At 42.2% G+C, this 18,214-nt stretch overlaps 1 protein-coding gene across 2 annotated transcripts; it reads left to right on the forward strand.

Moving 5' to 3' along the window:
- The first annotated feature begins 202 nt into the window (after positions 1-202).
- On the forward strand, positions 203-14,921 carry TNFSF10 (TNF superfamily member 10). Of its 2 annotated transcripts, XM_080655624.1 has the most exons (6): positions 203-393; positions 4,626-4,760; positions 7,698-7,740; positions 11,498-11,602; positions 13,260-13,471; positions 14,503-14,921. In XM_080655624.1, exons 1-6 carry the CDS (start codon positions 262-264, stop codon positions 14,569-14,571), a joined length of 696 nt encoding a protein of 231 aa, XP_080511750.1. In that variant the 5' UTR covers positions 203-261; the 3' UTR covers positions 14,572-14,921. The 2 variants fall into 2 exon arrangements, with proteins under 2 accessions (XP_080511750.1, XP_080511749.1); XM_080655623.1 differs by lacking the exon at positions 14,503-14,921 and having other exon boundaries at positions 13,260-13,833.
- The last annotated feature ends 3,293 nt before the right edge of the window (positions 14,922-18,214 follow it).

Genomic DNA, 18,214 nt, shown 5'->3' on the forward strand with positions numbered 1-18,214 from the left:
TGTGGTTATTTTAGGTCTCTTGAGTTTGCAAGGCTGCCACGCAGGCCTCCCCTGAGCTTGTCAGGTCAGCATGGGGCCCCTCCTGTCCACAGTGTATTTTAAAGCATAACCCCTGGCTGCCCCAGCATGTTGCTTCCTCTTGCCGCCCCAGCACGTTTCAGTTTTGTTTTGAACTGATAGAGCTCCACCCAGATCCTGGCTGTGTATTTGCAGTGCAACCCTGAGTAAGTTTGCTGCTTTGTGGTTTGCTCCTGACAGACCATGACTGCAATAATGGCCCCAGAGAAGTCCAGTCCCGGGCCGAAGTGCTGGCTGATCCTGACCTTCACAGTGTTCCTGCAGTGTGTCTGCGTGGCCATGGCTTACATGTATTTCACCAGTGAGTTGCAGCAGGTCAGTACAATGCATATGGATTCACAGCAGCTGTCAGCACCCTCATGTTAACTGCCTCTCCTTTGCCTCTCTACTTGCTCCTCTTTGAAAACTTTATAGTGAATGTTTCCTTTCTCTACCTGAGAGATGTTTTGGTTTTAGACCTGTTGCATTTGTGTGTTGATAATAGTGAGACTTATAAAGGACTAGCATTCTGCCTATTGCTTGTCCACAGGCATGTAATGGGGGAAGTCTGTAAAACAGTGGTTATTAGCTGAGCTCACATTTTACTGCTCATCCTAAAATAATTGAAAATAAAACTGCCATTCTATGCCTGTGGATGGTTCAGGTACAAATCCAGGTGCATTTGACACAGAGAAGAAAAAAAAAAACAGTGCCATTTTAATTTGTGTATTTCTCAACTATATAAACCATTTGGAACTATAAATGCAAAATTGATAAAAATAAACCAACTCAACTTATATGTATTTTTGACTAATTGTATATTATCAAAACCTGTGAGTTGGAAGGAAATTTAAACACCCACATTTTATAGATGACACTAGAGACCAGGATGGGTTACAGAAAATGATTGTCAGAGACTAATGTCTGGGCAGCAGAGAGGGTCAGTACTGCCACCTCAGAATCTCTGAGCCAGCCAGCAAAGAAGTCTACCCTGCTGACTCAAGCCCTGCCACGGATACTGGTTGGTTCTTGCCTAGACAGTGCCACCAACAGCAGTCGTGCAAACCCATTTCACAGAACCAAGGGCTTCTGGAACAGAAGAGCAGGCTCCCAGTGCACAGGTGACTAGCAAGAGGAAAGCCCAAGCCTGAGATGTAGATCTGAATATCATGAGGTGGAAAGGAGGTGTCATTATTCATTTTTGAAAATGCTACCACATCTGCCTTCCCCATGAGTCCAGTTAGCAGCTTTGAACAAGGTTTGTAGACACACGTGGGGATGGGAGGGTGGTAGGGGTTTTCCTGCTGGGTTTCTGGTCTCAGAACTCTATATTTATGCATAAAAATATCTAAAAGGAAAAATACCAAAATGTTGGCCATTGTGATCTCTAGATGGTAGGATTGTGGTAGGGTGCTTTTTCCCTTTTTTATTTTTTTACATTTTATAAATTTTCTACAGTGAATGTCATAAAAATATATATGCTATCCATATATCCACTTTTGTTGTGGAGCGAATGTGAGTGAACGACTAAATTAAAATTTAGGGAGCCTTTATTGCCGGCCGGCAACTGCCCTCTCTCCTGGGGGAGGTCAGAGAGCAGCCCCGACCCTTTGTGCAAGACCACTTTTAAGCACATTAACCACATCCTGTTTTTGCAGAGTAAGTAACCGAAGACAAAACAGTTTTTCCCAAATAATGTCAGGGCCATGCTATTGACGACCATGTTATTTATAGGGTTATCGGATAACTTATCCTGTTCTTCAGAAAGCTGACAGTGTTTTATCTTGCAAGGCTATTTTGTGAGGTGCAAGGGGAAAGAGGCCATGAGACCATATCTCAAGGCCTGGCCTGGTGTCAGCACTGACAACACTATCTGGGGCATAGTCCACGGCCTCTCCGGAGCGCTCAAAAATTCCCACTCTCCAACACTGTCACACAGACTTAAAGAACATGACATTTTTACACAAAACTGCCCCTACACAGTCTGATCTCAACCCTGTAAACAAAAGAGAGATTATGGAAAGTTTAACTAGGAGGTGGGGTTAGATGGTTTGGGTGAGGCTTTTGTTTTGTTTTGTTTTGCTTTGCTTTTAGAAAAGTGTTCCTTACTTCTCTATATTTTCTAGGTTGCCTGTGTGTCCTCAATGTCCCTAGGCCTCATTGAATTTGAGGTAACAATAGCACCACATTAGCTTGTCAACCTCCCTGCCGTGGATACCTAGGACCTTCCTCTATTTTCCAGGTTCTCCCTCCCAAACAAAGTTTTTCTGAAACATTTCCAGAGGCTGTCCAGAGGCACTCGTCAGCAGTTGAACTCTGCTTCTGGCCCCTGTTCGGGATCCACCCCTCTCCAAGTCCACTTCCTTGTAGAGATAACATTTCCTGCTCCTAAGCAGCTCTCAGCTCAGCCTTTCCCTGGCCCTGCCCCATGCTCTGCAGCTTCCAACTGCTGGGAAGCAAGAGTTAAAATTGCTCTCTCCCTTCTGTGTCACATACATCTTTTATCCCAACAAGTTCATAGAAGTTTGTGAGACTGTTCTTTGTTGTTGTTGTTTTTTTAAAATATATTTTATTGATTTTTTTTACAGAGAGGAAGGGAGAGGGATAGAGAGTCAGAAACATCGATGGGAGAGAAACATCCATCAGCTGCTTCCTGCACACCTCCTACTGGGGATGTGCCCCACAACCAAGGTACATGCCCTTGACTGGAATTGAACCTGGGACCTTTTAGTCCGCAGGCCAAGGCTCTGCCCACTGAGCCAAACCAGTTAGGCCTTGTTTGTTTGTTTTGTTTTTAGTTTCATCAGGGCAGTGCCAGGCCAAGTTCCCATATTTCTAAACCACATGCGATTGAGTTTCTTCTTTGGAAAGGCTTTGCAGCTTCCACTTAAATTGCAGATGCAAATACACTGAGTGTCCAGATTATTATGATCTCTGAATGCATAATAATCTGGCCACTCAGTGTATATCCTATATAATAAAAGGCTAATATGCAAATTGTTCCCTCGACCAGGAGTTTGACCAGCAGGCAGGTTGGCCAACCGTCCATGTCCCCTCCCCCTGGCCAGGCTGGCCAGACCCCACCCATGCACGAATTCATGCACCAGGCCTCTAATATATACTGAGTGGCCAGATTATTATGTGTTCAGAGATCATAATAATCTGGCCACTCAGTGTAGATGTCTACAATAGAAAAGTACGGGGTGAGCAGGGGCAAAGAAGCATCTAATTCCATTGTCAGCCCAGGGGGCCCCAGCGGTCACCTCCACGACATTGAGCAGAAGAATGTTTTCCTCTTGTAATTAAATGAAGGAAGAAAGAAAATAAACATTTAAAAGCAAATGAATGTCCAATGCCAGAGTGTGTGGAGGAGTGAATTAACTCAGGTTTATGTTTTTGCCCTTGAGGGACCTTGGTCAAATGTTCATAGAGTACTTGGCTGAGTACAGGACTGCATGACTCTGGCTGGAACCTCTCATAGACAGTTAAGTCATTTTGATTTGGAATAGGCGGGTTATCCTTAAGTGTGATCCTTCCTTCCTGCTTTGGAGTCTTCCTAAGTTCAAATAGCCGGGGGGGGGGGGGGGGGGGGGGGAACAAAAAGGCCATTGTACTGCAAAATAACATATTTTTAATCTCAATAGTTAAAAATAAAACCAGGCAATAAGACACCAAAAACAAACAAACAAACAAACAAAAACAAACCAAAACCCTGCAACCTTGTGTGAGTTTCCTGTTTTTGTAAGATCAGTATCAGCCTCAAGTGCTCTGCATGGTTAGGGATTCGTGAATATGTGCATGCTTGTGTGCAAGCGTGTAAGGGCATCTATGTTTAACATCAAGCAAGGACTTTGTTGATAACAATGATCTGGCACTCTAAATGTTTATTCTCAATCAGGAGGAGGTAGTAAACCTTCAAATCTCTGCAGGTAAATAAATCCCTAGCTAGCGTGGATATTTAATGAGGCAGCCAGCATTCAGTTTTTTAGTAGCAATGGGGTCACACTTGATCATCCAAGGAGAGTAGAAATCACAATAGTCAGAGTCTGCTCAGCCAGTCAAAGCTCAGGCCAAGAAACAGAACATGAGTTGGACCCCGAATGGTTTGGCTACTTTTTTATTTAGTATCCTTATATTTAAACACATTCTACTGCCCACTTTGTATCTAGGTGGGTTGCCACCTTTAGAATGGGATCCACATTATGTCGGAACTGCACAGGACCTCAAGATCACCACAGTGAACCAGCTCAAACCTCAGAGGAAGAACAGACACAGAAGAGCAGCAGACATTTGTTGAGGGACACACAACTAATTGATGGCAGGGCCAGTCAAGGCATTGTGATTCAGGATGCCTGGCCCACACCTGCGATGTTTCCACGGTATCCAACAGCTTACTTTTATTCAAAGGACAAAAGACAGCAGGCCTACTTTAATTCCAAGCCATGAGCTTATCCAAGGTGCCAAGAATTCTCCGAATCTCTCATCAGTTTCTATAGTTTTAACCTCTAAATGAACAAATGCAAACAGCACTTGCGCATAATATTGTGTTATATTCCATCTCGTCCTAGATGCAGGACAAGTATTTCAAAAGGAGCATTGCTTGCTTCTTAAAGGAAGATGACAGCTCTTGGGACTTCAGTGATGAGAATATGAACAATCCCTGCTGGCAACTAAAGTGGCAGCTACGACAGTTTGTTAGAAAGGTAGGTGGACTCTCGGGTGACTTCACCAGCTTTTCATAGAAGGTCAGAGGAGAGGGAATATTTAAGATCGTCACGTCTAGACTGTTCGTTTTGCAAAAGGGGAAACTGAGGCCCATGGTGCTTAAGTGATTTTCCCTAAATTCATACAACTGCAGAAAGGCAGAACAGCACCAAACCGTGGGCCTTAGACAACTTCTGGTCTATAGTTCATGCCTCTACTCTAGACAGTCTCCCCATCCAGTCTAATCTTTGTATCTTACGTTGTGGAAACGGAGGCACAGGCAGAGCAATGTGTTCAAAGTCGGACAACAATGAAGGGTGTGTGTGGTTTTTTATTCAGAATATGAAAGAGGCCAATTAATGATGTTTTATATTCTTCCCACATGTTGATCTCAAAGAGGAAAGGGACAGGAAAGAGAAATACTTTGAGAAATTGAAGTTGATATCTCAATTTGCAGTTAGCAAATGACAAATTATAGTATTTCTGTCTATGGAAGTTGCTAAAAAGGATCTCTAGCAGAACCATAATGTTAACTAACAGGTTATTTCATAATAGTTACATAATTTTACTTCAGCCTTGTGACATGTCAGATTAGGTTTCTTCTCTCGGGCTGTTCCTTCTTGGCAAGAAAGCATTTAGTAATATTTACTTTCAACTTCCTCAGAAAAGTCAGAGGAGGACACAGATATGGAAATACTCTGAAAAGAAGTAAGCACCAGGATTGTTTAAAAATCCTGGGGACATTTCCAGCACAGAAGGAGGAAGTGTTTTACTGGCATGATTGTGAGTCCAGGATGTGGTGCTCAGCCTGGCTTCTCATAGAACCAGTGTTTTGTTGACAGTTAGGGATCTGATTTATAAACCTCAACAGTCGTCCCCATAGAGCCCAGGCATCACCCACAATGCTATTTTTTGTTTTTGGGGTGGGTTTTTTTTGGTTAATCCTCACCCGAGGATATTTTTCCATTGATTTTTAGAGAGTGGAAGGGAGGGGGAGACAGAGAGAAACTTTGATGTGAGAGAGACACATCAATTGCTTGCTTACTGCACATCCCCCAACCAGGGTTGGGGGTTGAGTCTGCAACCCAGGTAGGTGCCCTCCACCGGGACTGAACCCAGGACACTTCAGTCTGAGGGCTGACATTCTATCTACTGAGCCAAACTGGCTAGGGCTTATGATGCTATTTGTATGAGAAATGAAATTATTAGATGTCCACCTGGGAGTCCTGCAAACACCTGTACTGCGTGGCTGCCCTGGAGGTGTGGCCTGGGCAGGGCACCCACTGCATGCATGAGCAGCTGTGACTTCAGCACCCCAAGTGACAAGGACCAGGAAAGGCCCAGGGTTGTGGAAGGGTCCTGAGGAATCTAGGAATGGGACTCCACAGACCCTGGGGGTAAGGGGGTGGTGAACTAACAGGTTTGGGGACTGAGAAGTGGGGCTGGATGCTGGGGCTGGAAGCGGGGAGATAAGAGAAGTGGGGATGGGTTTCCTGCTACTCTTGCTCTCCTTCCCATGCTCATGCCCTACCCCCAGCTAGACTAGAGGAAGCTGGGAAGGTCACAGAGGGGTGGGTAAGAGTGCAGGGGAAAAGGATGTCCCATTTTTTTCCAGGGACCATTAATTAAACAGACTATTTCCAGTGAACATCCTATACCCATTACATATATCACCTCCTTTAATTATCTCTATGAGGAATAAATCATTATCCTCTTCCTCTTTTTTAAAACACAGATGAAGGAGTTAAAGTTTACATCAGTTAAGTGACTTGAGAAAAATTTCCCAGAGCTAACAATTGACAGATTTGAATCTAGGCCATCTGACCATACTCCCACACTCTAGGAATTATCCTCTCTCCTTCCTGCTGATCCTCCTTCTTCCTTCCTTTCTGTTCCAGAATGAGAGAGAGAGAGAGAGAGAGAGAGAGAGAGAGAGAGAGAGAGAGAGCGAAAATATTGCTGAGGCCACCTCTCGCTTTCCTGTATTAGTGCCCATTGGACTACAGGCAGTCCCCTCATCACCTGGAGTCAGGGCTTGAGGCAGATGCAGAAGCAGAGAGCTTCTGACTTGGGATGGGAGTACAGGGGAAGGGAGTAGTTGCCCAATTAACAACAGTGACAGGAAATGAGGGCAGTGATGGGCAAAACCCCCTGGTGACAGAATCCAATGGAGGGGAATTTAGAAGCTGTGGACGAGCCAAGACAAGACCTGTTTAATTCATAGAAAGGCTCAATGTTTGCTCTTTCTTACAGTTTTTTTCCTTACAGTTTTTTTCCACTGGTGAGTACAAAGAGGGTGATGCTAGAGTTTTAGTAAAGGTGTGGGAACTTGGTAAAATACCTTTATGTTAAGAATGCCTCAGCCACATTCTCAGAAATGAGAGCAGGACATGGTGTGGTCAGGTCACACCTTGATGAGCTGTGGTTGTCTGTGGGCACCCAGAGAGAGAGGCTTGGGGCTGTCCAATCACTTAAAGACCCTGGGCTCCATTACACAGAGCCCTTTACACACACAAACACACACACACACACACACACACACACACACACACACACTCACACACACTCACACACACACACACTCACACACACTCACACACCATAGAGGAAATGAGGTGACGTGTCCGCCTCATCCACCAGCCACAAAGAGGTCTGTGCAGGACGCGGCTGACCTAACTTGGCAGGAGGCTCCTTCCTCCTGTGCTGCTCCAGATGTGGACTTTCAAAGACTTTATCCAGAAACAGAAGTTTCCCACACAGAGGACCATTCTTTGATCACCACGTGGGGATGGCTCTTCAATATTTACCCTGCTTCCTACGTTGTCATCTTACATAGAAATGTCCTGTTAGGCATCAGTAAAAAGAGCCATAGACATTCTATAGTCAGTTTTAAATTTTTAGGGAAATTAACAAACTTTATTCAATACTATTTGCAGATAAGTTTGGGAACCTATGAAGAAACCATTTCTACAGTTCCAGGTAGTATTTTTATTTTAACTTTCTACTCTCCACTTCATGGCAGGGTGAAGGCCTCTCTATCCTCTTCCTTTCTGCTCCATTGACACATCCTACCTCTGATCAGCTGCTCAGCATTTCAAGCTACTCGATTCTATTTCCCTTTTTGCATTGAGAGCTAGAAAGCTCAGAACCAACCCTGTGGCCCACCTATGGCCAGAACTTTTTTTTCAGCTGAATCTTATTGGATTTTCCTTTCCCCTCAATTTCTTTAATTATTTATTTTTTAACCTTCTAATGTGTTGTAAATAAGCCATCTAAATCCTTTCTAGAACTGGCTGAAAGTAAGATAAATAAGGGCCCCACGTTACTCATCCCCTCTGCTTCTGACCACCACAGGCTCTATGCCTTTCCTTATACAGAAACGCCTCACTCCCTCATACCTTTCCCAACAATCCTCCTACCCATCCACAATTCTCATCTTATGGTCCCCATGCCACAGCCACCTCTCTTCCTGTTCATGATCAGCAGCCTTCTCTTGACCCACACTCCCTTCAGTGCTGTTGCCCAGGCTGGCTTCTTTTGTCTCTGGCTGTTCATATAATGGGCTCCTTCTCATTCTCCATCCCCATCACCTAATTGTCAGACCTTCCCTGGCCACCTTTCTAAGTAAGTTCCCCTGCACCTTGTTATCTCTATCACACTTACCTTGTTCATTTATGTATATATTATCTCTGTGTCTGATTCCTTACTAGATCAGAAATTCACAAAGACAGAACATGTGTCTGTTTCTCTCCCCGTCTCTATACCTAGCACCTAACCCTGTGCCTCAAACCTAGTAGGTCCCTGCCCTTGTCTGTACCATCTTCAGTGTGTGTGTGTGTGTGTGTGTGTGTGTGTGTGTGCATATTTTGATTAAAACAAAATCCACATAATAAACAATCATTAAAGAGCACCATTCAGTGGTAGTGAGTGCATTGACAATGTTGTGCCAACACCATCTCTTTCTATATAGAAGGTTCTTTTAAAAAATATACTTTTATTGTTGAAAGTATTACAGATGTCCTCCATTACTCCTCTTTGCCCATCTCCACTCAGCTCCCACCCCAACCCAGGCCTTCACCTCACTGTTGTCTGTGTCCATGGGCTTTGCATATATGCATGTAAGTTCTCTGTGTGTGTGTTTTAATTCAGGTGAAATTCACATAGCAAACAATCATTTACAGAGCACAATTCAGCTCAGCCGGTGTGGCTCAGTGGTTGAGCATCGGCCTATGAACCAGGGTGCCATGGTTTGATTCCTGGTCAGGGCACATGCCTGGGTTTCAGGCTTGATCCCCAGTGTGGGGCATGCAGGAGGCAGCAGATCAATGATTCTTTCTCATTGTTGATGTTTCTATCTCTCCCTCTCCCTTCCTCTCTGAAATCAATGAAAATATATTATAAATAAATAAAATAAAGAGCACAATTCATTGGTAGTTAGTGCATGCACAATCTTGTACTAACACCATCTCTCTCTACATAGAAGGTTCTCCATACATAATTTTGATTGAATAAATATGTAAATAAAATTACTGGAGTAAATTGACTACTTTTTTGCACCTGGTTTTCTATAGCCCCATTTTTCCATACTAATCGCCACACAGGCCTGAGTATATATACTGGAGCACGTCAACCTGGCAGAGAGGGCAAGACCTCGTCCCAGGGTCCAAGCATCTGATCATTTCCCCAAAGGCAAAAGTGGTTGTGAGAGTGTTGAGCACCCCAACTCTTCTGATGAGGCACACCAGATCCATCGTCTACAGTAGATGCATGTACTATGTTCAGTATTAGAAGAAAAATACTATTTTTTACTCATCCTAATAAGGTATAGAAATCAGGTACTTCTCAGTATACCAAGACATATCCATGACACCCAAGTATACATATTTGCAAGTTTCCTTCCTGGGAGGTGTTTGCTATAGCCAGTTGGAAATTTCCTCTCTTTAGGATTTGCTTTCAAAGCTTGGCTTTCCCATATCCTTGCAATGACTTCAAATGCAAGATATTTATAATTGGATTTTGTTATTGAATACTTAAAAACAAAGTGGTGAGGTCTAGGACAGGCAAAGCATTATGAATTATTTAACAAGGGAGGTTATAAGTAAATGGACACATCAACCTTGAAAGCTGAGAATCCTGAGAATAATATATAAATGACTATGCATCTCCATGCCATGCTTGGTCTTCAGTGCCATATAGATGCCCACCTATCCTGAGTAAGTAACAATTAATACAAAATTAGAAGAAATGAGAAGAGATTCCCATGTCCCATTCATTTTCCTCTATGGAATTTTATCACCTCTTAGTTTCCTCTTCTACTGGCCTAGATTAAAGCTTACTGTTCTCAGTCCTGGTATAATAGTTTGATTAACTTGCCAGTCTCCAGGCCTCTCATCTTCTATCCATCCAACCTTACTCTGAGAGATAGATTAGCCTAAAGCACAAAACATATCTCTTCACTTCCCTGAGCAAAACCTTTCAGAGTTTTCCCACACCCTACAAAATCCAAATCTCTTAGTCTGACATTCAAATCCTCTATACTTTGGCTCATTCAAACCTGAAACTGAATTCCTCTCATGCCTTTGTCCCAGGAATGCTGTGTGCACCCTGCGATGAGCTTCTTCCCATTCTATTGGACCCCAAGCCAGCCCATCTTCACCCTGTTCAGATCATTATCCTTGCACTTTCTTGGGCCTGTTTGTTTATAATTCTTTTTTCTTGTCCCTGGAAGAGTGCCTTTCATAGACATGGTGGGCGCTTTGGTTTGTTTAAGTGAATGGAAGGGGCCTTAGCACAAACACTCCCCTGGCCTCAGCTTCCCAATAAGTAGGACTCTTTCCCTCTGAATAGCCATCACCCTTTATTTCCTTTTCTAACAGATAAATTTTCACTTTCTAATTCATATCTTCCCCCAAAGACTGTTTAAGTCCCTTAAGGACTCAGTCAGTGTAATCAGTGATTAATCTTTGCTGCCTCTGTAGGTCCTAGTGCAGTGCCTTGCGTTTTAAAAACCAATGGACGCACACTTGGGAAGTTCGAACTGATTTTTTAAGAGTTGTTTGTTCAATCTGTAATTTTTAAGTACTTGGATGCTGGTCAGTAAGTTATTTGTTTGTTAAGATGTAGTGAATCCGTGATTTAGATGCTCAGGTACTGATTATCGTGATCAGTATGTCAATCCATGTTCCTTTGGGGAGGTCAGGGGAGGGGAGGGGAATGACTATTAGATGCCAGCTTATAGCATCTATGGACAATGGTTACCACTGCTACTCCTTTAAGAATCACTAGTAGCTAGCAAATAGGAAAAAATAGAGATGATGAAATTGGTAGCATTCTATATATAACTCAAAATGGAAACTTGCCAATACCTGGTTATTTGTGCACTTTAAATGACTCAGCGCGATTACTGCAGGTCCACAGTTTTTTGTTTGTTTGTTTGGGTATTTTTGGGAAGGGCCATAACCTTCCCTTTGTTATATTCACCGTAATGACTTCTGAGACGCTGATAAATTATAACCCACGTTACTGCTTATTCTTCCCATCTAAAGTACTTTGCAAGTTAAACATAACTTGAAGTACACTGATCATCACAGTGAACTGTAGGCTGTTTTTATGAAAAGCCATATGATCAACTTTGGAAGCCCAGCGTGCTCACAGGGCCTCATTGACAACAGCTGTGAGCTGCAATATGAGAGGTAGTTGGACAAGTGCTGATGATACGTTGTCATTTCTCTTTTAGAAAAGCAACAAGATGGTCCTCCGCTAGTGACTAGAAAAGGACTTCAGAGAGTAGCAGCTCACCTAACAGGGAAAACTCAGAGCACGGCCACACTCCCAGTTCCAAGTAAGAGAAACAACAAATACATGGTTTCAAAGGAAGGCAATGGAAGACTATGTCCCAAATAATGTATTCTTTTAACTTGTACCTAAAATGTGTATATAGCTATCTACAAAATGCTCAGCAGGAATCAGATCTCAGACTGACTCTTTTCAGAAGCAAGATGATCAAATAGCTCAATTACTGCCCTGGCATAACTGGCCTCAGAGAAATGATAACGTTGGAGAATGTTATATTTGAGTTTCCCATGCCCCCATTTTTGCTCTTTTTCTTCTTAAAGTCATTTCTCTTTCTCACTTTGACCAATTTTTTCTCTTCAAAGTTCTAAATTCGTCATTTGCTTTCACCATGAGTCACTGAGCATTCTTGTGACATTATATTTGGTTGAACCGTAGGAAGTTGCCAATATTTGACTGTTTTTCACTTACAAAAATGTCAGTTTCACATAGTTTAACCAAATATGTTAAACCTAATTTTTAACTGTCAGAGCAGATGTCCACAGAGTGCTGTAGTTAAGTGCACCGGTCTTATAGTCTAAATACCCACTTTGGAATCCCAGCCCTCCTTACCCAGACATATGTTTTGAGCAAATTACTTAACCAAACTAAGCTTCAGTTGCTTATACAAAATAGAGATAATCTTTAAACAAAGTAGAGATAATCTTTCCCTCATAAAAGAGTAACACATGCAAAATGCCTGGTGGATTGTAAGTACTCATTAAGAAGACCCTTTTATTATTGGAAAAGGTTTTGTCCCAAGTTAAAGAAATTTCAGGCAGTTAATGGATGAAAGCATTATTGGGGTGTTTTGAGAGGTTTGTTTATTGTTCTGTTTTTTTTCTAGGTAGTTGCCTTCCTATCATATTCCTGGACTTGTGTTTTATAAATAATTAACATGTTTTGCATACGAGTGAGATCATTATTCCAATATTAGTGTTTACTGCTCATCAACCAATGTGATAGTTATTTTAAACTCTTGAAAAACCTAAATTTTATATCATTCATGGAGATGAGCTCAAAGTTTAAAGGAATATCATATTTTGCAGGACCCTTTTTCATTCAGTCTCTAGGACTTAAAAGTCCAAAGGTCTGGAGCTCTTTAAATCTGGGATCTCTTTGCCAAACCTGTGCTCTAATTGTAGACTAGAGATGCCTTCAGTTTGGATGGTGCCTTTGACTGCTGAGAAAGACCAAGGAGGGAATCCAAAGTGATCCAAAGGAATAGCAAGAAGTTCTGAGCGCCAGGCTTAAGAAGTAGATACGTTTCTTTTGGTTTCCCTATATACTGTTCATTTGAGCTCACCAGCATAGGAGAGAGGTAGGGGCTGGGGACAGAAGTTCTGCCCAGGAGTAAAGATTGCCGTCTGAGTGAATCTTCCCCTGTGCTACTACTGGGAGATAAGTGTGGCAGATGTGGCATGAGTGGCAGACGAGGCACAGAAAAATAAGGCACTCCTAACAGGCCACAATAACACAGAAGCCTTCAGATTTCGCTATGACTAGAATTTAGAATCCTTGTAAGAATAGAGGAGCAAGAAGTTTTATATTTGATTGAAATCCTTTGCAGTACCAACCAAAAATAGGCTAGCAACAGCTGTTGGAAACGCCTTGCTTTGCTACAAACTCGCTTTTGTAAACTTTCTTTCTCTCTAACCTTCCTCCAGGCTCCATGGATGGAAACATTTTGGGCCATAAAATAACCTCCTGGGAGTCATCAAGAAGAGGACATTCATTCTTGAGTAATTTTCACCTGAGAAAAGGAGAGTTAATTATCCAACAAACGGGTTTTTATTATATCTATTCCCAAACATACTTTCGATTTCTGGAATCTGAGGATGATTCAACAGTAGGGAACAGAAAGAAAAACAAACAAATGGTACAGTATATTTACAAAGTCACAACCTATGCTGACCCTATACTGCTGATGAAAAGTGCTAGGAATAGTTGTTGGTCTAAAGATTCACAATATGGACTCTATTCCATCTATCAAGGTGGAATATATGAGCTTCAAGAAAATGACAGAATTTTTGTATCTGTAACAAATGTGCAATTGGTTGACATGGACCAACCAGCCAGTTATTTTGGGGCCTTTTTAATTGGCTAGATCAGTGGTCGGCAAACTCATTAGTCAACAGAGCCAAATATCAACAGTACAACAATTGAAATTTCTTTTGAGAGCCAAATTTTTTAAACTTAAACTTCTTCTAACACCACTTCTTCAAAATAGACTTGCCCAGACCGTGGTATTTTGTGGAAGAGCCACACTCAAGGGGCCAAAGAGCCGCATGTGGCTCGCGATCCACAGTTTGCCGACCACGGGGCTAGATGATCTGCACACACACACACAAATATATATATACATATATACATATACATATATATATATATATATATATATATATATATATACACACCATATGTACATATACTGTGTATATATATACTACACTAACCTGAATAGGTTCATCAGCAATTTTCCATCATTGCTTTCCTGAGATTTGATATATACCATATGTACATATACTGTGTATATATATATACTACACTAACCTGAATAGGTTCATCAGCAATTTTCCATCATTGCTTTCCTGAGATTTGATATATACCATATGTACATATACTGTGTATATATATATACTACACTAACCTGAATAGGTTCATCAGCAATTTTCCATCATTGCTTTCCTGAGATTTGATATATACCATATGTACATATACTGTGTATATATATACTACACTAACCTGAATAGGTTCATCAGCAATTTTCCATCATTGCTTTCCTGAGATTTGATGGAGCCCTGAATGCTGACCCCACTCTGCTGAGATCTGGCTCTAGGTAGCATCTGGGACAGACTAAGTTGTGTGGCTCTAAAACAAGGAACATTTTTGTCTCTCATGCCTGAACAGTGCAGAGCCCTTCACACAGCCAAATCTTGGTCTGTTTGGGCCCAAAGAACTCTGCTGACCTTACCCTGATGACTCCCTGAAATCCGACCTGACCCCAAAGGTTTGTGAGCACTCAACAGGTGGCAGTTAGACCCTGGGACATTTGCTGAGTGGCCTCAGACCCAGCACTGGCACAGAGTATCAATCTGGTGAACATCACTTGCCCCTACCCATTGTGAATCTACCTCATTGCAACTGGAGTATCACCAGATGCTCTTTCAATGCCTGAGACTAACCAATGGATACAAACAATAGGAGCGGGGGGCGGTGGGGGCGGAGAGGGGGGCATGGGGATGTGAAGGGGGCGGGCAGGAATGGGTGGGGATAGGTCAATGGGGGAAAATATGTAAAACTTTCAACAATAAAGATTTTTTTTTTTTAAATGAAGTGCTGATGCCTGGGCTTCGCCACAGACCTACTGAATCAGAATCTTTGGAGAGGGGCCCAGGAATCCTTTTGCGTTTGTGTTGTAATTTCCCCAAGTGATTCTGCTACAGCTAGCTGGGCACATATCCACCGGCAGGCAATTGAAAATCATGAATAGAGCCTCTAGAGTTGAGAAAACTAAATTTCAAAAACTGTGATTTATCAATTAAGACCCTGAGGAAACAATGTATCAGGTCACCATTATGGTTAGAAATTCAAAAATACAATTCACATGCAACGTTTCAACTGCATAATTTGTTTAAAAAATAGGGATGCCTACGTGTTCCATTCTCTGCTTTAGAGATGAAGCTCAAGATACAGGAGGCAACTATGACGTGGATATCTTAGAATGACAATTTTATGGCCAACTGTTAATTCTTTCCTAAAGGGCATGAGTACTGAATATTGGATCTTTTTGAAAATTAAATAAGATCTGAGGCGTTCTGGCCCATTGTTATTGGACTCTGCCCCATGAAACCACCTCGCTTGAAGAATAGAGGAAAAAACTGCTAGTTCAGTTTTATTAGGATGGATCTGGGCAGAGAAAGGAGCTTTTTAAGACAATGACCCTTGAGGAGAGGCTAGCTCAGCAGTTTGAGAGGTGCCTTGGCAGGCTTGAGTAGCATCATGGAAGGCAATCCTTACACATACCTTGAGCTTCCACCAGGTGGCGAGGTTCCCTTATTTTCCTCAAAGCCATTTGAATAAATGACTTCAAATTCTCTGTTTGGATAAAGCAAAAGTGAAGGGGAGTGGACCATAAGTAACCAGGGCTTCAGACAGAAGGCCTTGGGTCAAATACGTGTCCTCACTGAGTTCTTAGGAGCTCCACCACAGAAGCTGGGGTGTAGGAGGCAGAGATAATTTTAGTAGTTATGTTGTAGCCTCTCTGTGTCTCAGACAGTAACACCCACTTTGCATTTCCAATTCCTATTTATTCTTAAAACCCCCTACAAAGTCATAGCTATGTCAAAACTGGAAATGACTAGTTAAAATGGACATATAAGTAGAAAACAGGGGTCAAGCACTTCCTATTTTGAGAAAAATCAATGTAAAAACTCCCAAGTCTATGAATCATAAATTTGAGAGATTGCTATAGGATCTTTGTTTTAAAAAGAGAACCATCACAGACTGCCTTAAAAAGTAAGTTTCTTTTGTGACTTAATAATTTGATTCAACCTATTAAATTCAATTTTCTCCTGATTGCTCTGTGAACTGAGATGAAGGTATCTTGGTATCTTCAGGATGAATTGTGACACTGATTTGGTTTATGTATCATTTGCTTCCCCTTTTTGAAGATTCCCCCCTTCCCTATAAGCTCCTTATACTATCTGCCAGCAATACGCCTTTTTTTTTTTTTTTTTTTTTTTTGGTCTCCCAGTCCCCTCCAGGGAGGGTACAGAGGATAGATGAAGTGAAACGTGACCTGGATTTGGTGCTGTGTGCACTTGGTCAGCCTTCTGGTTGGGAACACCTTTCATTGTTGGGAGATAACAATAATGTGGAAGGAGAGGAGGAACCATCTATTGAACACTTCCTCTATTCTGGGTACTCCTAGTTGTATGTTCACTGAATCTCCACAAAAACCTTATGAGTATGGAGAGGGATAACCATCCGTTTAGTTTTGAAGAAACTGAGATCACAGAGCTAGTAGCTGAGAGCCAGGTCTTACCCTTAGGTGTGTCTGATTCCACAGCTCGTGTTGAGCCAATACTGGGATGGAGTATGTCAGAATAGAAGTAAGGGGTCAGGTGAAGATGAACACTTCAATGTGATTTGGGGTGGAGGTGGGGGTAGTGTATTATAAGCTCTACTGGCTCAGCTACAAACAGAACCTACTTCTGGGACACTTGTCCTAGTCAAACACAAAGTACTTTAATATTATCTCATATAAAATAGGCAGATAATACAATATGCAAGCATATACATTGACATCAGATAGACCTGTGTTAGAAATTCGTTTCACCATTTATAATCAGAGTAATTTGGAGAGAACACTGCATCTTTGAGCCTTAATTTCCTCACTTATGAAATGAAGATGGTAATTATCCACTTAGAATTTTTATGATTTAACATGTGTTACCCAATTTTATATCAGGGGGTCTGTGACCAGGTCTGAACCACTAGGTCATATTCAAATGAATCTGATCCAACAGCCAAAAGTAAACAAAAATGATTCCAATCTTTATATTCATCTTTCACAGAATACTGTGTGGGAACTCACTCCAAGCCCATGGCGACATCTTTTGTAATCCTTTTCCTTTGCTATTTCTCCCATCTCCCAGCTCTCTCAGAGCATTGCTCCCACTCCCAAAACAAAATTTCCCTGGAAATTTGAGCTTATTTTCTTCCTTGTATTCCCTTTTCCTCCTACTTCTAGGCCTTCTTCTCTCCTGAGGAAAATTTAACATTTTCACTGCAGATTCATTTCAAATTCTACTTTTCTCTGCCCTTTTCCCTGATTCTGCATCACAAAAGGCAGCAAAGGGGTGGGGAAGGAGTGAGGTTTAATGGCCAACAACAGAATTTTCTTAAGTTAGTACCATCTATACTAATAAAAGGGTAATATGCTAATTAAACCCGGAGACTGGATGTCCTTCCAGACGAAGCCATGGTGGCAGGGCCAAGGCAGAGGCAATTAGGGACAAGCAGGCCAGCGGGGGCGGGGGGTGCAGTTGGGGGCAAGCAGGCCAGCAGGGGACAGTTGGGGGGCAGCCAGGCCAGCAGGAGGGTAGTTGGGGGGCAACCAGGCCGGCAGGCAGGAGAGTGGTTAGGAGCCAGCAGTCCCAGATTTCAAGAGGGATGTCCCTGCAGGGATCGGGCCTAAACCAGCAGTTGGACATCCCCTGAAGGGGTCCCTGATTGGAGAGGGTGCAGGCCGGGCTGAGGGGACCACTCCACCCTGTTCATGAATTTCATGCACTGGGCCTCTAGTTTTAAAATAAGTGTCATGCATATGACAGCTATTTGCACATTACCTGATATAAGAGCAAGCATGCAAATAATTCTTTTATTTTCTCTTATATCACTGATTTGTAAATTTTGGGTACTCTTTTCTCAACAAGATACCTATACAAGTGTTTGTTTCCCTTAAGATTCTGTTAGGAGTTATTTTCTATAAAATTATATTCCTTCATGACAAAGGTGATGCAGTGGAAAAAAAAACAAAACACTGGACTATAAACCAAACAGAGGGACTCCTGGGCAAGTCAGCAATTTGTCCTCAACCTACTGGTGTATTGGGCAA

The sequence above is a fragment of the Plecotus auritus genome, assembly GCF_963455305.1.
Source record: "Plecotus auritus genome assembly, chromosome: 2".
Classification (NCBI taxonomy): Eukaryota; Metazoa; Chordata; class Mammalia; order Chiroptera; family Vespertilionidae; genus Plecotus; species Plecotus auritus.

Bases quoted from the DNA above. Each gene is read 5' to 3' on its own strand.
- TNFSF10 (XM_080655623.1), top strand. From the start codon at position 262: ATGACTGCAATAATGGCCCCAGAGAAGTCCAGTCCCGGGCCGAAGTGC. The intron at 4,761-7,697 runs GTAGGTGGACTC...TACTATTTGCAG, and splicing joins TACGACAGTTTGTTAGAAAG to ATAAGTTTGGGAACCTATGA. The intron at 11,603-13,259 runs GTAAGAGAAACA...ACCTTCCTCCAG, and splicing joins GGCCACACTCCCAGTTCCAA to GCTCCATGGATGGAAACATT.